The 21,457-nt window shown below is 34.3% G+C and overlaps 1 protein-coding gene across 8 annotated transcripts in view; it reads right to left on the minus strand.

Annotated features, from left to right (window-relative positions):
• The window catches only part of COG5 (component of oligomeric golgi complex 5), a gene marked incomplete at its 5' end in the record, with an annotated part of 277,186 nt that overhangs the window by 104,830 nt on the left and 150,899 nt on the right, over positions 1–21,457 (minus strand). For 6 of the 8 annotated variants that reach the window (XM_079711626.1, XM_079711622.1, XM_079711621.1 and 3 more), the window contains 2 exons: positions 16,613–16,690; positions 16,944–17,056. The exons of 1 other annotated variant lie outside the window; for it this stretch is intronic. In XM_079711626.1, the coding sequence (XP_079567752.1) occupies positions 16,613–16,690; positions 16,944–17,056 (191 nt within the window). The remainder of the gene's footprint in view (positions 1–16,612; positions 16,691–16,943; positions 17,057–21,457) is intronic. One more of the 8 variants, XM_079711627.1, reaches the window with a different exon arrangement.

Here is a 21,457-nt window from a genome sequence, read left to right on the forward strand (position 1 = left end):
GGCAAGTTGCTAAATCATTCTGTGCCTCCCTGCCCTCTGTAAAATGGAGATAACAGTACCCACACTGCAGGATTATTACAAGGATTTTAAAAGTTTATTAAAGTAAACTCTTGGGACAGTTCTTGACATATAATAAATCTTCAGTGAATGTTATTATTATTACAATTATTATCATCATCATTTTATATACAGAAGGCAATTTTTGTTACCATAAGAAAATGAAGAACAAGCATGCTTAGACCAAGAGTGACCACCAAGATACAATTCACCAATTACGAAAGAGAACTGCCTGAAGTATAGACACAATTTTGTTTTTGTTTTTTTAAGTCACAGGAATTACTATTACTCAGCTTAGCAGGATACTGTCACTCAATTATTAATACATATTTTAGAAAGTAATTACTAAAAAGAAAAGATAAATATTAGTTTAAGTGTCCTTTGTTAAAACCGGACAAAGTACTTTAATACTGTTAAAAGAAAATGACACTTACAGAAATTTTACCAAGCCCTTTAAGGTACTTCTACATGTGTGGTAATATTATATCAAACTGCCGTTATTCTATTTTTGAAGTACAACAATGCCAATTTCACATGGTTCACCCTAGTAACATAAATATGTATAATGTTCAAATATGACTACTGTCATAAAAAAGAATAATTAGGAAATTCATTCATTCTGCTTTAGTTTTGTACTTGCAAAGAATGAAATTCTACTTTTCAAGGTTATAAGAAAGAAAATGAGCAATGAAAAATACTGATTTCTCACTTTTATGCCTATGCATATATCTATTTTCTTTGTCATTTGTTTCTTTAATAAGTTTTGTTTTGAATTCAAATGGGTATTGTGGATCATAAAAAGGCAAATCAAATAATTGCTAATTTCTTATGCAGTGATCACAAAATAGATTCAGATTAACAAGATTTTATGCAATATGTGTATTGTATATCATACACTTTAAAGTGGATGTTTTTCCAACAAGGACCTACAGCACGGAGAACTATATTCAATATCTTGTAATAACTTGTAATGGGAAAGAATCTGAAAAAGAATATATATACATATATAAATAAATGAGTCACTTTGCTGTACTGAAACTAACACAACATTGTTAATCAATTATACTTCAGTAAAAAAAAATAATGTTTTTCATCATATTAAAGAACCATTTTAATACATCACATTAACAAAATGAAGGACAAAACCACAAGATTATCTCAACTGATGTACAAAAATGCATTTGACAAAATTCAACACACTTTCATGATAAAACCACTCAACAAGCTAGGAACAAGCTAGGTAATTACCTCAACATATTAAAGGTCATATATGAAAAGTCTACAGATAACAACATAATGGTAAAAATATGAAAGATGTCTAAGATGCGGGAAATTTGGTGACTATATATATGCTTCTACATACACACACATACATACACTTAAAAAAGTAACTTGGGTCAATCTTGCTTAAGCATACAAATACAAAATTCTCAGATATAACAGCAAATTGATTTCAGTATTTGAATTATATACCTAAACAAGTAGGATTTATGTCAGCAAGGTACCTATCATTAAATATTAGGAAATATATTAATATAATAGCCCAATGTCTCCAGAAGGAAATCTACAGGATCATTTAGCTGAGTTAATAAAAGGCAATTAATACCCTTTAATTAACAAAATAATACCCAGTCCTCATATGTTTTAAGTTCATAGAAAACAATGCATGAAACGATTCTTATACTTTTAAAATTATGATAAAAATCACAAATTTTACCATCTTAACCACTTTTAAGTGTACAGCAGTGTTAACTCTATGTACCTTGATGTGCAACAGATCTCTGGAACTTTCTCATCTTGCAAAACTGAAACTCTATACCCACTGAGCAACAGCTCCCATTTTCTTTCTCCCCCCAGCCCTTGGAAACTACCTATCTACTTTCTGTTTCTAAGAATGTGACTATTTGAGATACCTCATGTGAGTGGAATCACACAATATTTGTTTTTTTTTTGTGACTGGATTATTTCATTTAGCATGATGTCCTTAAGTTTCATCCATCTTTAGCATGTAACAGAAGTTCCTTCTTTTTTAAAGACTTAATAATATTCCATTGCATGTATGTATATATGTGTGTGTCTGTGTATCATCATCCATCATCAGACACTTGGATTGCTTCTATCACTTGGCTATTATGAATAATGCTGCAATGAACATGGCTGGGCAAATCTCTCTTCAAGATCCTGTTTTCAATTCTTTTGGATATACTGTGTATCTCCAGAAGTGAGATCGCTGGATCATACATTAATTCTGTTTTTAATTTTTTTGAGGAACCTCCACACTGTTTTTCTTAGCAGCCAGCCACATGATTTTACATTCCTATTAACAATATACAAGGGTTCCCATTTCTCCACATCCTCACCAACACCTGTTTTCTGTTTTGGAAATAGTCATCCTAATGAGTGCAGTGATATCTCATTATGATTTTGATTTGTACTTCCTGATGATTAGTGGTGTTGATCATCTTTTAATATGCTTGTTGGTCATTTGTATGTCTTCTTCAGACAAATGTCTATTCAAGTCCTTTACACATTTTTTTAGTTGAGTTGGGTGGTTTGTTGTTGTTGAGTTGTAGGAGTTCTTTGTATATTACGGACATCAACCCCTTACAAGATATATAGCTTGCAAATATTGTCTCTCATTCTGTAGGTTGCCTTTTCATTCTGTTAATTGTTTCCTTTGTCGCGCAGAAGTTTTGAAGCTTGGTGTAGTCCCATTTGTCAATTTCACTTTTTTGTTGCCTGTGATTTTGTGTCATATCCATGAAATCACTGCCAAGTCCAGTGTCATGAAGATTTCCCCATTTTCTACTCTGAGTTTTATAATTTTAGGTCTTACACTTAGGGCTTTAATTCATTTTGAATTAATTTTTGAATATGGTTTTAGGTAAGGGTCCACTTTCTTTCATTCACACATGAATATCCAGTTTTTCCAGCATCATTTGTTGAAGAGACTGGTAATATAAAGTTTGTGTGACCCTCTTTATTCTATATACCATTATTTGTCTTATTTTATCTGAAATTAATACTGTCGCTATTGCTTTCACTTGAGAAATGTTTATCAGTCTATTTATTTTTATTCTTGTCATGTCACTGTTTTTTGACTCTTATAAACAATGTATTCTATTTTTAAACACTGTTTTATCTTTTAATAAGAAATTACAAACCAAATATGTTTAACTAATAGGTTGTTTCTGCTTTTATCATCTCATTTTATGCTTTCTTTGTGTTTTCTTTGTTCTGTGGATGATTTTTGTTAGCTTTTATCTTCTCTAGAGGCTTTTTCTTTTATTTCTTTTGGATGTGTCATTATCTATTCCTACAACTAACCATAAATTCCTTTGATGCAAATCATCTTTGTAATTCACAGAATTACTGAAATAGATTTCTAGAAGTAACAGGAATTCTTCAAGGCTTTTTAGAATTGCCAAAGTAAACAAGAAAATTCTAAGTCCTAGACATGACCTTTTGAAAGAAAACATAGGGTCCCAGATAATCTGGCTACTTCTTCCTTTTTTAGTGACAAGTCACTCAAAACTTCTAAGCCAAGAAGTATGTATTTTTAACTTAATCAGAGAAGAACTCAGACAAAGCGTCCATGCATTAGAATGTATGTGAACCGTTGGCTAGGAAATTAACATTTTCTGAATGTCCATTATGTAACAGGCACCGCTGAATGTTATCTCATTTTTTAAACACTACAACAACCACAAGAATGTAAGCTCCATGACAGCAGAGGTCCCATTTTGTCTTTCTTACCACTCTAATTTCAACATCGAGAATGTGACCAGGACATAACAGGCACACAATAAATATTTACTGAAAAAAATGAGTGGAACGATCTTATGACACTTTTAGTCCCTTTCTAGAGTGAAAACAAAGGTCAAAGAGAAAAGGTGACTTGCTTAGAATTACACAGAAAGTAGTACAGTAGTCCAGAAAGGAGCGGAGCTGGGATTTGATCTAAGGTTTGTTTGATATGTTAACGTATTAGTCCCCTTTAACTTGACTTACAAAGCCTTATATGACATGACTGCCCCAGCCTACTTCTCTTGTTACATATCACTGAGGTCAAAGATCCAACCAGCACAAATTCCTTCAGGTTGCTGAAGGTTCTTCTGTAGTTTCTCCCAGTCACCAGCTTTTAATCCAGCACCTTCATCAGAGTCAGTTTAGGTGTCTCTTCTCTTGGTTCCCCCAGGTTTGGTGCACTCTGTTATATACATTTATAGCATCCCATGTTCCCCACCATAATTATATTTTCCTATTTAAATATAGGAAAAGAGCGGTGGTTAAGAAGAGGAACTCTGAAAGTAGGATATTAAGGTTCAGATCCAGTCTCTACCACTTCTAGAACCTGTGGGGCATCTGAGCGAAGATGATCTAGGCCACTAAATACGTACAAATCTCTGGCTTAAGAACAAGATCTAAGCTGGAGAAAGAGATTTAGGTGTTATCAGCATTTGGAGGTGTTAGAAACTATTAACATGTGTGAGTTTTTCCGTAGATTGCATGGGGCATGAGAGGAAAAGAATGTCGAGGATAGGACCCAGGGGAAAAACACTACTTAAAGGTTGGGGAAGAAATAATTTAGAGTGGAGAAAGAGAAGTGGTGGAGCTAGTTACTAAAAAAAAAAAAAAGATTGGTCACAAGTTAGTGATTGCTGAAACTGGACAATGGGTACATAGAGAGTCACTGTCCTATACTTTGGTTCTGTATGTTGGCTTCTGTTTGAAATTTTATGAATAAAATGTTTTAAAAGGAAGGGTAGGTGGAGAAGGAGGAATCAGTGAAGGATTCTGAAGAGATGTAGTATCTGTGAAGGAGGAAACCAGTATTAGAAGTAGTTATTACCTCTAAGGAGTGAAGTAAAAGACTGTTAGAAGTGAGTAGAAGGATTTGGTAGTTGGGTCATTAAAATTCCTTTAGTAACAACTGTTTCAGTGGAGCACAAGCTTGATTTCAGTGGTTTGGAGCAAAACTGAAACAAGAAAGTAGAGACACAAAGTACCTTATGGAAATCTGGGCATGAAGAGAAGAAATACTTTGAGGGAGATACAGGACCAAGGATTCTGTTCTGGTTTTGATTTTAGATGGTAGATCCCTGGGAGGAAGTAACTGGGAAAGGTTGATATTGGAGAAAGCAGAGAATGTCCTAGACAAGGATAAGATGTAGAATGTGAACAAAAGTAGAGGGTAAGTCTGAGAAAAGAGAAGATACAATCAACCTCTATCTTTGATACAGATGGGGAAGGTGAGGATCAGTTCAGATAAAGATTTTATAAGACAGTGAACTTAATGAGACAAGGTCCGAGGGAACCAGACATAACTAAGTTACGACCAAAACAGAAGAGGAAGTAAAAGATTTAGCAACAAGTCTGTGTCAGAGATCTCTGTGGAGAGATCACGCTGTGAATAAGAAAGCTTGCAGACTTGATCAAAGAAACCAAACAGATGTGAATTTTACATTAGCTCTTAATCATCTTCTGGATAAAAGCAGAGGGATCCTGGGGAAGCAAATATAAAGCAAAGAAAAAAGTTATCTTTACTGGAAAATAGCCTTCGGGGGAACCATTTTGCTGTGTCTGATTACAAAAGAAGGAAGGTACAGAAATTCAGAAGGGACTTCAAGATGAACATCACAGAACAAAATGAAAAGCCAGAAGAACTTCAGTAAAATCAAAATGTTGGCTTTTATATGCATATTGTTCAAAGATAAAGGAATACTTACAGTACAATCTACTTGTTGTTTTTTAAAAAATGGGGGCTTAGATAAGGGGTAGTGGGAAGAAGTGAAAAGTAGTCAGATTTCAGATACCTTTTGATGACAGAACAGATAGGACTTGTTAAAATGTACAGAGCTAAATATTATAGAAAAACCATATACAAAATGTTAACAGAAGTTATCTCGGGCTTCCCTGGTGGCGCAGTGGTTAAGAATACTCCTGCCAAGGCAGGGGACACGGGTTCAAGCCCTGGTCCAGGAAGATCCCACATGCTGCGGAGCAACTAAGCCCGTGCACCAACAACTACTGAGCCTGCGTTCTAGAGCCCAAGAGCCACAACTACTGAAGCCCGCATGCCTAGAGCCCATGCTCCGCAACAAGAGAAGGCACCGCAGTGAGAAGCCCGCTCACCGCAACGAAGAGTAGCCCCTGCTTGCAGCAACTAGAGAAAGCCCTCACGTAGCAATGAAGACCCAATGTAGCTAAAAAATAAATAAATAAATAACTTAATTAAAAAAAAAAAAGAAATTATTTCTGGGCGATAGGATTAAACATGATGCTTCCTTTATTCTTTTTAATTTTTTGGAAGAATAATTAAGATAATCTAATTTAATTCTAAAGAATAAATTCTTGATGTAAAAAATTCAATACTGAAACACACATGGTAAAATTTAAAGCTTCTCTTCAAACTCAAATCCCTTATCCCGCACTTTCCCCTAGAGATCACTGTTAAACTACAGTGTTAAAGGGTTTTAAAACCCTTTCTATAGAGTTCTCAACCTTTCTTTTCATACTGCCCCTCCAAAAAGAAAACTAAAAATTAAATATACATATACATATTATATAATATGTAATAATTATATACATATAATATGTGTATTATATACATGTGATATGCATATTATATACAGTAATTATATACACATAATATGTAATAATACATATTATATAATTATATAATATAACTGCACTTAATTTAAATTTAAATTTAACTTAGTTTCTCCCTGATGACAGATGCTAAATACTAAGGAGTAAGATTTTGTATGGCAGGACTGAACTCTGGAGACCACAAGCCAATGTAATATATAAGATTTTTTGTGCCTCCCCCCTCCCTCCAAAAAACAGAACTTTTTCTCCCTCCTGGGGTCAATATTGCCCTTGTTGAGAATGCATGGTGGACTGGTATTTTAAATAGACTGTCACTCAAATTAGATTTAGTATGAACCACAATCTCCTCCAAACTTTTCCCCTGGCTTCCCTCACCACGTTCTCTTTGGTTTCCTCCTCCTCTTGAGATACTCCTTGTGGCCTCCTCTGTTACACTGTATCCCAAACTCACTGAATGTAAATATTTTTAAATATACATTCTAATATATGTTTACTTGTTTAAAATTATATAAAAATACCACTGTATTAATAAAATATGTGCAATATAAAATGTACGAAAATAGTTTAAAGGATAAAACTTGTAAAAAGGACAGGCAGAATTTATAACTATCTTCTTCCATGTCAAAATGTATATACACTTTGGAAGCCAGAGTTCTACATGAGTTTTATATGTTGCATTTTCAAGGTAGATTTCTCTTCTCTCTATAGCCGGTCTTACCCATTACCATGGCTTTGATTGCCAATATGAGCCGATATCGTCCAAATTTATGTCTCTAGCACAGGCCTCTCTTCTGAGCTCCAGACTCCCATATTAAATTGCCTAACTGACATCTTCACTTGGACATCCCATGAGCACCTGAATACAGAGCTTATCTTCCCTCCTAAATGTGCTCTTTGGTTTATGCCCTCAAATGAAGTCACTCCTATCTACCACAACCCTGTCAAACCTGAACCAATGATATCGTCCTTGACACCTTCTCCTCCATCTCACCACTTTTAATCCATCGCTAAGATTTGTCAGTTTTATCTCCTGAGTAATTCTCAAATCACTGCAATTCTCTCCATTTTCATTGGCATCAATGTAAATTACTGTTATAGGCTGAGTTTTGACCTGACAAAATTCATATGTTGAAGTCCTAACCCCCCATACTTGAAAATGTGACCATATTTTGAGATAGGTCTTTAAAGAAGTAATTAAATTAAAATGGGGTCATTAGAAGGTCTTTATAAGAAAAAGAAATCTGAAACACAGACACATACAGAAGGAAGATGGTGTGAAGACACAGGGAGAAGACAGCTCTATGGACATTTGTATACAAGTCTTTGTATGGATATATTCTTTCATTTCTCTTGGATTAATAACTAGGGGTATATTGCTAGCTCATATAATATATGTATGTTTAACTCTTTAAGAAACAGCCGAACTGTTTTCCAAAGTGGTTGTAAATTTTACACTTCCCTCCAGCAGTATATGAGAGTTCTAGTTGCTCCATATCCTCACCAACACTTGGTATGCTCAGGTCTTTTAAATTTTAGATATATGCTTAATTGACATCTATCTCTAAAATGTCTATTCAAATCTTTGGCCTATTTTTTTAAGTTGGCTTTTTTTGTTTTCTTATTGAATTCTGAGAGTTCTTTAGACATAAGTCCTTTATTAGATATGTGATTTGCAAATATTTTCTCCCAGTTTATTCCTTATCTTGTATTCTCTTAATGGAGTATTTTGCAGAACATAAATTCTTAATTTTGAGTAAGTCCAAAATGTCAATTTTTTTCATTTATGGATAGAGCTTTTGGTGTTGCATCTAAGAAATCTTTTTCTACCCCTAAGTCACAAAGTTTGTTCTGTTTTCTTCTATAAGTTTTAGATTTTAGGCTTTACATCTGGATATTCAAATGTTTCAGTGTTACCTGTTAAAAAGACTACTGCGTCAAGGCAGAATTGCCTTTGTAACTTTTTTTGAAAATCAATTTTCCACATATGTGTCAGTGTATTTTTGGACTCTCTATTCTGCATCAATGATCTATGTCTCTAACTTTATGCCAATTCCACATTTTCTTGAATATGGTAGTTAAGTCTTGAAATTAACAGGTACTGTTAGCCCTCCAATTTCGCTTTTCTTTTTCCAAGTTGTGTTGGGTATCCCGAGTCCTTTGTATTTCTGTTTGAATTTTAGAATCAGCTTGTCAATCACTCCAAAACACCTGTTGGGATTATAGGTCAATTTAGGAAGAAGGGATATCTTAACAACAGCAAATCTATCAACACATAAATAAGGTATCTCTATTTCCTTAGGTCTTCTTTAATTTCTCTCAGCAATATTTAGCGTTTTCAGCTTCCAGATGTTCATCTTTTGACACATTTACTCCTAAGATTTCATATTCTTTGATGTTACTATATATGGACTTATTAAGTTTCAATTCTCAATAGTACATTGCTAATATATAGAAGTACAACAGATTTTTGTATATTGACCTTCTATTCTGTAATCTTGCAACACATCACTTATGAGCTCTAGTAGCCTTTTTGTAGATTCCATCGAGTTTTTAACATGGATAATCTTATCATTTGTATATAAAGACCATTTTACTTTTTCATTTCCAAACTGGAAGCCTTTTATTTCTTTTTCTTGTTCATTGCACTAGCTAGGAAAATGCTGAACAGAAGTAGTGAGAGCATAAAGAATCCTTGTCCTCCCCCAAATTTTAAGGGGGAAACATTCAGTATTCACCATTGTATATGATTTTACTTGTTCATTGTTCCTAAATGCCTTTTATCAGGTTGAGAAAGTTCTATTCCTAGTCTGCTGAGAATTCTTATCAGAAATGGATGTTGGATTCTGTCAAATACTTTTCTGCATGAACTGAGATGATCATGTGGTTTTTCTTTTTTAGTTTGCTGACTTTCCTTTTCCAATTAGCCTCATACTAAAGCCTCATTCAATCCTCCATAATTTTCAGCCTCTCATTTGTTCCATACTCTTGTCTGTATGCTGCGTTCTAGATAATATCATCAATTCTAACTGCCAGGCTAATTCATTTCCTGGTTTTACGTAACATCTGTTTAACCTATCTGCTGAATTTTTTATTTCAATGATTTAATTTTTAATTTCTAAATGTTCTATTTGGTTCTTCTTTATACCTACCTGATCATTTCTTAAGTCACTTATTTCTCATTTTTTATTCCATTCTTTATTTTGAAAACATATACAGGTATTCTAGATTCTTTGTCAGTTAATTCTAACATCTGAAGTCCACAGTGTCCTTCAGAAGTTCTTTCGGAGTCTAAAACCTGTCTTGAATTTTATTTATTTTTCCTGCTGACTCTCAATCATGCTTCTAGTTTATTTATAGGACTGGTGATTTTTAACTGTGAGCTCATAGTTGGCTGACCTTAACATGTGGAGAATCCTGATAGCTAAAACTAGAAATGCTTTCCTCTTCAGGGGATCTGCATTTGTTTGTGAGAGTAGGTACTGTTACCAACCAAGGACCATGTCTGCCGCAGTCACAGGTCTCAGCTTAATGCAAGACTATCAGGTTCATTCTTCCACCTTGCTAGAGCCTAGTGGACTGATCCCATCATTGACATGGACATTTGACTGCAGGGCAACTCCAGCTTTTGCAGTGACTTAGAGCTCACAAATCTCCACTACAGTTTCAACTACTTTATCTGCTAATGTATATCTGTATATGCATATGCCCCTCAGAGATTCTCTTACTTTTTGCAGGGCCAACAGTACATTACAAATTATGCTTTTCTTGGGGCTTCCCTGGTGGCGCAATGGTTAAGAATCCACCTGCCAATGCAGGAGACACTGGTTTGAGCCCTGGTCCAGGAAGATCCCACATGCCACGGAGCAACAAAGCCCGTGTGCCACACTACTGAGCCTGCGCTCTAGAACCCACAAGCCACACCTACTGAGCCCGCGTGCCACAACTACTAAAGCCCGTGCTCCGCAACAAGAGAAGCCACCGCAAGGAGAAGCCTGCGCACCGCAACAAAGAGTAGCTCCTGCTCACTGCAACTAGAAAAAGCCCGCACGCAGCAACAAAGACCCAGCACAGCCAAAAAAAAAAAAAAAAATTATGCTTTTCTAACTTATCTAAAAGTTGTTTTACTGCAGGGAGAGGGCCTTTAAAAATAACTGGTCCCCATGCTAGTAAAGCAAAAATCTTCTAACCTTTATATATAAGAGTATTTATTGATAATACCTGACTTAGACATGTAACTGGCTAATTGCTACTTGATTTTTTTAATCAAATTGCGATGCCACTGATAAATGAGTTAAACATTTTTCTCATAATATTAAAAAGATTCCTAATTTGGGTGCCCTACAATTTTTTTCTGAGTCTTAAATGCTATAATCAAATCATCTGATACATCTAAAAGGGCAAAAGAAAACATTCTTTTTCATAGTTAAAATCCTCGTTAGTACTATAGCTGTGCAAAATGCTGAACACATTCCAAATATATCCTAATGCATCCTACACACATGATTACAAGATTCTGTTCAATGATAAAAAATGCTGGCTTAGAAAATGAAAGTATCATATCTACACTCCCACATATAGCTAAACTGGCTTAATTCTGCAGATGAGAATCTACAACCTGTTTTCCACCGTATGGATCCTGAATAACTTGTCAATAATTTGTTATACTCACTTTCAAAGTGTTACATATAGTATTGATGATTATATAGTGATACTAGAACTTTTGACAGGTTTTAAAAGATACCAAAATTGAATTTTTGATGTCTAATAAACAGTCTAGAAATCTAATTTAAGATGAGAAGATTTATCCATTCAAGTAATCTTTGGAAATACAATATAAAAAGGGGAAAGAAGTATATCCTACATTTAAATGCCATGAGGAATTAATATGATAGGTATAAAGGTGTCTGCAAATTTATAGTATGAACTGAAAATAACAGGCTAATTTTACAGGTTAGCCAGAACATTTATTAAGTTAAGCAGAAGCAGCATTAGTTGTCTTAATTAAGGAAAAGTTTTCAAAAGGCTTTACATTAACACTGTATTCTTAAGATTTATTATACTTGATATAATTGGCCCAGTTTTATTTTATACTCAGTCCATTTATGCCCTCTTTACACTATGATGTATTCTTTATAACATGATAAACATCTACTACAAAACTTCCTGAACTAATAAAGCATTCCAGAAACCATCATCATGTAGGATTTTTTTCTCCTCTTGTATATACCTAAGATTAGATTCTGAATACTAATATGTACAGTTCTCTCTATCATCTGAAATCAGATATCTTAACAAACAGCAAGGCAGATTTGGCAATATTAACCTCAAAACTAAACGTTTTTAAAGTAAACCCATTTTTTTGTCTACTAAAAGAATATAAATGATTTAACAATTCTCACAAGACCTCACAGAACAGAATGAAGGAAAACCATCCTCGTTGTTTTTGACTACAGAATTACCAAATGTTAGATCATAAACCCATGATTCTTTAGTAAAGTGAGACATATAATCATGACACATTCATAGTAAATCCTTGATACTGTCTTATTTAAGGAAGCATGATTTCTTAAATTTCTAATTCTCAGCATGAATATACATGCATATCATGTTATTAGAACTATTAAAAAAAAAACTGATCTTCTCCCACAGTAATGTTCTTTATTACCAAGCACATGGTAACTTTATGGCCCCTAAATAAAAGTTTCAAAGTTTAAAAAAAAAAGACTGAAATAATAATCATGATAGCAAATTATTGAGCCAATCTCTGAATTAAGTCTACATTATCTAACTTTCCTTCAGAAAGCCTCAGCTCTACAAGTAGTATTACCACCTCCATTTGATACGTGATGGTCTTAAAGATTATAGGACCTATCCAAGGTTGCATAATCAATGTAGGAAATCTTAGCTCTGTCTGATACCAGGGCCCAAGGACCCAGCTCTTAATCACTGTACTGTCCTGCCTTTAACACTACTTGAAGAGGTATTCAGAAATGTAACCTTGAAACTACTTGGCTATCCAAAGGCTAAAAAAAACTATACTTAATCCTATAAAAATTACTTTAGAATATTTTAAGATATTTTAAGCACTTGGATTGACTGTAACAGATAAATTTTAAATAATGAGCACGGCAAGGCAGTTCATTTGCCTACAGATAAAGTCTTAGGAGCTTAACTAATCAAGTTTCTCCCATAAATATATATATATATATATATTTTTTTAATCCATAAGGAGGGCTTCCCTGGTGGCGCAGTGGTTGAGAGTCTGCCTGCCGATGCAGGGGACGTGGGTTCGTGCCCTGGTTCGGGAAGCTCCCACATGCCACGGAGTGGCTGGGCCCGTGAGCCATGGCCACTGAGCCTGCGCATCCAGAGCCTATGCTCCGCAACAGGAGAGGCCACAACAGTGAGAGGCCTGCGTACCAGTAAAAAAAAAAAAAAAAAAAAAAAAAAAAAAAAAATCCATAAGGAAATATAAATTAAATCAATGAGATACCACTACATACCTATTAGAATAGCTAAAATCCAAAACACTGACAATATCAAATGCTGACAAGGATGTAGAACAAAAGGAACTTTGTTTCTTTGCTAATAATGAGAATGCAAAATAATACAGCCACACTGGAAGACAGTTTGGCAGTTTCTTACAAAGCTAAACATAGTCTAACTATAAGATACAGCAAACACGTGCCTTGGTATTTACTCAAATGAGCTGAAAATTTATATCCACACAAAAATCTGCGCATGAATGTTTGTAACAATTTAAATCATAATTGCCAAAAAATGGAAGCAACAACACGTCCTTCAATAGGTGAATGGGTAAACAAACTAGGTATATCCACAGAGTAAAATATCAGTCAGTGATAAAAAAAAATGAGCAATGAAGCAATGAAGACACGAAGAAACCTTAAATGCATATTACTAAGTGAGAGAAACCAGTATGAAAAGGCAACCTACTGTATGATTCCAATTACATGATATTCTGAAAAAGACAAAACTCTAAAGACAGTAAAAAGATCAGTGGTTGCCAGGGGTTAAGGAGATAAGTGGGGGAAGGATGAACTGGTGGAGCATAGAAGATTTTTAAGGAAGTAAAACTACTGAACCTCTTTTGCATGATAAATGGTGGACACAGGAAATTATGTATTTGCATAATGCATTATGCATCTTGCATTGGTATAGTACATTTGTTACAACTGATGAACCATGACTGATATATTATTAATAATTAAAGTCCATAGTTTACATTAGGATTAGCTCACTGTGTAGTACATTTATAAGTTTTGTATAATGCACAAGAGATGTTATGATAACCTAGCAAGTATCAGATGTATTTTCTGCTCAATTTTTTTGTACACCTAAAGCTGTTCTAAAAAATAAAAATCATTACTTTTTAAAGAAATCTACAGGTATTGAACTACAGCAAAAGAATAATAAATTACAAAAATTATTTAACAAAGGAAAATGTAAAGTACAGTTTTGTTTTGGTTTTTTTGTAGAAAAGAAACAAGTTGGCAAGAAGTCAAACATGGAAATTCCATCACACTTTATAGTTAATTACAGAAGCATTAGAATCAACTGGTTTAAAAGCAAAGAAACCTGGAAAATTAATTCTTAATTTTCCTACTTGACATGAAATTAATAGTGTAATTTCATTTATATTTAAATTATAAACCAAAGAGAAAATATCTATTAATTTAGCTTTCAGTGAATTTCAAAATGTGGACTATAAGTTATAAAAATTTAATACATAAATTTAAAAAATCTGTTCTGGTAGATTGCAATCTAAAAAAAATTATTTGCTAGAAATCATCTTCCTAGGAAAAAAGCATTAATTTCTAAATAGATATTGTAGAAAACAAATGACATAAATTCTAAATCATTTCATCTTGAATTATTTACACTGTTTTGATTTTTAAAAAATATATTCAGAGGTTTAAAAGGCTAAACCACTAAATTAAAAAGAACTTTCAATACCAGTAAATATCCTTAAAAATCTTGAAGCTGCAAAAAAAATCTAGTAGTGTAAGAACATTCTGTTTATAACATTTTCCTCAAAAACAGATTACAAAATGATTTAGAGATCTTGGTTCAGAAACTGCTCTTCAATGACCCAAGATATACACCATCACCTACTCAAGTTTAAAATTTTATGAAGATTTTAAGGATTATTATTTGGGCCTCAAATCATTCTAAAAATCCTATACTTTTTATAAAGGTTCTACTGCCACTGATAATTATTTTAACTAAATAATACTCTTACATTGTAGTTATATAATTAGCAAAAATACCTGTTTACAGCTTTTTAACAAAGGAAAAGACTAAAGAAATTATAGTAAATATAGTAAATTTTATGTGCTATCTTTGCAACTTATGACATATTTTCCTTAGAGTATTTTTACTTCTCTTTGGTCCTAGAGTTCCCAAAATTGTAGGGTCACAAGTTATTCTGGACTTTCCAAAAAAGATTGGTCTATTCTGAATATAGATGAGTATACTGAATCCCAGAGGGACTAAATTTTTATTCATAAATATCACCTTAGAAGAAAAAACAACAACTAAACTGTAAAGTTACATTAAAATTTATAAAAAAATGTAAATATGTATGTGTGTATTGTGTATGACTACTGTCTTAAAAAACGTAAGAAGAATATTTGGAAGAGCAATCCTCTCTGGCTTTAATTAAATAAGAAATATTTTTAAGTAAATGAAAAGGGCGAATAAAACGAAAGCATATATCCCTATTCCTCATAATCCTTTTTAGTTAGAAATAATCCACATGCATTTAAAACCTGGCCCAGGGTTCATCCAGTATAATAACTGATGGTTGACAAGAACTGATATGTGAGTTTTTATGTAGAAACTTTGCCCAATGCAGCAATATCACAACAACTTTCATATATAACCTACAACAGTCTTAATTATATTAATTAATTATATTCATCATGCTACACATTACATCATTCCTCGTACTTACTTATCTTGTAACTGGAAGTTTGCACCTTCTGACTGCCTTCATCCAATTTCCCCTTCCTGGCTCCCCTCTGGCAACCACCTGCTTGTTCTCTGTATCTATAACTTAATTTCTATTTTGTTATGTTTGTTCATTTGTTTTTTAGATTCCACAGTACTTGTCTTTCTCTGTCTGACTTGGTTTATATACTGTTACTATAATATATCACAGCCACAAGCAGGACTATGTACTCAGTGCTATGAATCCTCCTAGCAAATCACCAAACTTGGGGATGGTTTTGGAGATCCCCAACACAGGAAATAAAATATTTAAAATTCTGAACTACAAAGTAAACTACCTACACCACGATGACAGAAACTTAGAGAATCTTTTTCTTTGGTGCACTAGGTGTTAAGATTTAATGAACAGAATATCTAGTTATTCCATTCATCACTATCAAAAACATATCAAAATGAATGAATAAAATGTAGAGTCAGAGATTTCTATGCATGGAAGGAATTCTTGTGGCCCACGAGGCCAGTAGATTGGTAGATGACAGAAGGGAGACTTCAGAATATGAAAAAATAATACATTAATGTGTTTTATAGGAAAAATTAACAACTGAATGGATTGTACCATCTTCAGAGAAGACTCCATAAGGCATTATAACAACCACTAATTAAATCTCTTATATACCAAAAATTTTTATCTTATTCACTATCAGGACTTTAAAAAACTTTTACAATAAATCATTTATATTATTAAAAAATGGGAAATTACTATATGCATTTGAGAAATTATTCTATAAATAGTATTAGCTAGCATCTATCAATAAACAAACATGCAAAGAAAATTTGTGGTTGTCAAGAAATATACTTCCCTTTAGCTATCTGACATGTAGCCTCTCTGTCAGACAGGAACACAAATAATGCTGGCTCATTATCTTCCTGCATTCTTTAATAAAGAGAAAAGAATACTTTCATTTAAACATACCTTAACTATTTCTTCAATGAAACAAATGTGAGAGACAGGGTCTCTCTTCTTGGCTAATATTTTTTGCAGATGTTGTACCTAAAAAGGGGGAAGAGAGGGAGAATGTATATAACTGAGTATTTTCAAATGAACCAAGTATTAAGCATAGGCATTAGAAACAGTAAGGGAAGGGAAAAGACATTTTGCTAGAGCCCTTACATATATTATAATTAGGTAATGTAGGTATTTTGAACTCTCAGAGATTTTAAGAAACTTGCCCAAGGTCACACAATTTAGAATAACCAGGAATTAACCCATAATTAATGTTATTTTCACTCTCTCAAATATTTACCTGGCCACAAACAGTAAAAATATGATCCACAAGTTTCTCCATATTGGTCCAAAGGGAAGCACGAAACGCTGCAGTGTTTCCTGGGGCCGGCATGGTAGATCGTCCAGGTGCCCCTGTTATGAGCAACAGAAAAACATGAAAAATAAAAATTTCCAAATATAACAAAATGTACTGATATGTTATTATGAAAAGCACACACAGGCTAAAAGATGAGAAGTTCCTTTTTGAAGAAATTATAATTTCTTATAAGTGACATAAAAAAAGAATCTTAACTTTTTGTGTTTAAGAAAGGAAAATACGATCACACACACACACACACACGCGCGCGCGTGCGCACGCGCGCACGCACGCCCAGGAAGGATAATACAGAAAACAGGAATTAATAAGAAAGGTTTCCTAGAAGGAGGAGTTGAAGAGGTGGGAGGTAGTACCAGGTGAAAGGAACAGGAATAGAAGTGGTGAGTCTCTGTGAACCATACAAACGTCTTATATGCTGATGTTTCAAAATAAATTTAAATTTTAAAAGAATGAAAAAAGCAAACTCTAAAACTAAATACAAACAAATACAGTAACACATAAAACTAATGGTACTTCAAGTTAATAATACAACCACCACACACAGGAAAATAATTAATTCAAGTAATTTTTAATTACAGCATCCTGACTTTAGTAAGATATATTTTAGGGGCAAAAAGAATCGCAAAGAAATACTGTACTTTACTTAATAGATGTGTTGCTTGATAGTAATATTGAAACTAAGTCTATTTTAGAATGGTGCAAATGAAGGTTCTCACTATAAACAGAACAAAGATACAAATGTGTAATGGGGATTGGAGGTATTTGTCAATTCTATTCAGTAAAGGACAGAGAGACGACAACTCCTTAATAGAAATGAGCATGCATGATATCCAAATTTCAATCTCTATGCACCATTCCCCAATAAAAGAAGCCAAGGCTTACTGAAGAAAAAAGTGATTCCGTATCTGGAGTGGTAAAAATAGGTGAAGCTGGTGCATACTGGGCCAGAGAGCAAAAAAAGCGTTCAAAGTTTGAGGAAAGAAGCATTCCGAAAGTCAACGGAAGTAACAAGATGGTGAATTGTTATTCTAGATAATAAAGATATTACAAGAAAATAAAACTAGAGACCACTACCTCATGAACACAAATGTAAAAAGCCTCAACAAAATATTAGCAAATAAAATCTAAAAATGTATAAAAGAACTTTACACCATAATCAAATGGGATTTATCCCTGGTATGTAAGCCTGGTTCAACGTTCAAAAACCAGTTTACAGGGCTTCCCTGGTGGTGCAGTAGTTAAGAATCAGCCTGCCAATGCAGGGGACACGGGTTCGAGCCCTGGTCCAGGAAGATCCCACATGCCGCGGAGAAACTAAGCACGTGCGCCACAACTACTGAGCCTGTGCTCTAGAGCCCGCGAACCACAGCTACTGATCCCTCATGCCATGACTACTGAAGCCCATGCACCTAGAGCCCATGCTCCGAAACAAAGAGAAGCCACCGCAATGAGAAGCCCGCGCACCACAACAAAGAGTAGCCCCTGCTCACTGCAACTAGAGAAAGCCCGCGTGCAGCAACGAGGACCCAACACAGACAAAAATAAAATTAAATAAATAAAATTTAAAAAAAAAAGTTTACATAATCCATCACATCAGCAGACTAAAAAAAGAAAAATCACATTAATACATTTGATCACAGTTGACAAAATCCAACAGCCATTAATGGTAAAAACTCTCAATAAACTAAGTGTAAAGGGAGTTTTCTCAACTTAATAAAGACTATCTATAAGAAGCCTGCAGCTAACATCATACTTAATGATGAGAAATGTTCCCATTAAGATCAGGTACATGGGGCTTCCCTGGTGGCGCAGTGGTTGAGAGTCCGCCTGCCGATGCAGGGGACGCGGGTTCGTGCCCAGGTCTGGGAAGATCCCACATGCCGCAGAGCAGCTGGGCCCACGAGCCATGACCCCTGAGCCTGCGCGTCCGGAGCCTGTGCTCTGCAATGGGGGAGGCCACAACAGTGAGAGGCCCGCGTACCGCAAAAAAAAAAAAGATCAGGTACAAGGCAAGAATGTCCCCTTTCACCACCACTTTTCAACATTATACTGGAAGTCCTTGCTAATGTAATAGGCAAGAAAAGGAAAGAAAGGTGTACACTGGGAAGTAAGACATAAAACTGTCTTTGTTCACAGATGGTACAATCATCTGTGTAGAAAATCTGAAAGAACCAACCAAAAAAGTCCTGGAATTAATCAGTGATTATTTGTAAGATACCAGGTCAATGAACATAAGTCAATTGCTTTCCTATATACCAACAATGAACAAGTGGAATTTGAATTTGATAACAAAATACCATGTATGTTACTCCCTGGCCTAATGAAATACTTAGGTATAAATAAATCTAACAAAATAGGTACAAAATCTTTATGAGGAAAGCTACAGAACTCTGATGAACAAAATCAAAGAGGAACTAAGTATATAGAGAAATAGTCCATGTTCATCGATGGAAGAATCAATATTGTCAAGATGTCAGTTCTTCCCAATTTGATCTATAGATTCAAGGCAATCCAAATCCAAATTCTAGAAAGTTATTTTTTGGATATCAACAAACGAATTCTAAAGTTTTTATCGAGAGGCAAAAGAACCAGAAGAGCCAACACAATATTGAAGAAAAAGAACAAAGTTGGAAGACTGACTAGCCAACTTCAAGACATTCTATAAAGCTACAGTAATCAAGACAATGTGGTATTATCAAAAAAGACAAATAGATAAATGGAACAGAATAGGGAGCTCAGAAATACATCCACATAAATATAGTCAAATTATCTTTGAAAAAGGAGCAAAGGCAATAAATTCGGCAAAGGTAGAATCTTCAGCAAATCATGTTGGAATAACTCGATAACCACATGCAAAAAAATGAATCTAGACACAGACCTCACATACTTCACCAAAATTAACTCAAAATGGATCACAGACCTAAAAGTAAAGTGCAAAACTGTAACACTCATAGGAGATAACAAAGGAGAAGACCCAGATGACTTTGGGTATGGCAATGACTTTTTAGATACAATACCAAAGACATGTTCTATGAAAGAAATAACTGATAAGCTGGACCTCATTAAAATTAAAAACTTCTATTCTGGGAGAGTCAAATAAGAGAATTAGAAGACAATCCTTAGACTCAGAAAAAAAAGATATTTGCAAAAGACACATCTGAAAAAACTCCTACCCAAAATAAAAATTCTTACAACAGTAAGAAACACACCCAATTAAAAAATGGGCCAAATATCTTAACAGACACCTCCCTCACCAAAGAAGATGTACAGATGGCAAATAAGCATATGAGAAGATGATCCATATCATACCGCATCAGGGAAATGCAAATTAAAACAACACTGAGATACCATTACATATCTATTAGATGGCCAAAATCTGGAACAGTGATAACACCAAATGCTGGTGAGGATAGGGAGCAACAGAAACCCTCATTCACTGATGGCATGAACACAAAATGGTAAAGCTAGTTTGGAAGACAGTTTGGTGGTTTCTTACAATACTAAGCATACTCTTACCATACAATGCAGCAATTGTGCTCTTTGGTATTTACCCCAAGGAGCTGAAAACTTGTGTCCACACAAAAACCTGCACAAAGATGTTTACAGCAGCTTTTGTTCATAATTGCCGAAACTTAAAAGCAACCAGGATGTTTCACTAGGTGGATGGATAAATAAACTGTAGTACATCCATACAATGGAATATTATTCAGTACTAAAAACAAAAAAAAGAGCTATCAAGCCATGAAAAGAAATGGAGGAAACTTAAATGCTTATTACTAAATGAAAGAAGCCAATCTGCAAAGGCTATATGATGTCGAATTCCAACTATATAACATTCTGAAAAAGGTAAAACTATGGAGACAATAAAAAGATCAGTGGTTGACAGGGCTGGGAGTCGGGAGATGAATAAGCAAAGCATAGACGATTTTTAGGGCCATGAAAATATTGTTTGATATTATAATGATGGAAATACGTCATTCATTATAAATTCATCCAAACTCATAGATGTACAAACCTAAGAGTAACCCTATTGTAAGCTATGGACTTTGGGTGGTTATGACATGTCAATGCAGGTTCACCAACTGTAACAAATGTTTCACTCTGCTGGGGGATGCTGATCATGAGAGAGGCTGTGCACACATGGGGGTGAGGGTATATAGGAAATCTCTGTACCTTCCTCTTAATTGTGCTGTGAACATAAAAATACTCTAAAAAACAGTCTTAAAAAATAAAATTTTTAAAAAGGATGAATGAATAAAGTGAAGGTCCCTAAATATACCCCTTCGTTCCTGGTCTCATTTTCCTTGCTTTCTCCCCAGAGCTCATGTTATTTTGAAATTAATGATTATTATTACAAGGCATATATTTATACATTCATTACATCTGCATGTATGTAAAGCAATACATAGCACCATCTGTCATGTTCTCATGCTTTA

Source organism: Hyperoodon ampullatus (genome assembly GCF_949752795.1).
Source record: "Hyperoodon ampullatus genome assembly, chromosome: 9".
NCBI lineage: Eukaryota > Metazoa > Chordata > Mammalia > Artiodactyla > Ziphiidae > Hyperoodon > Hyperoodon ampullatus.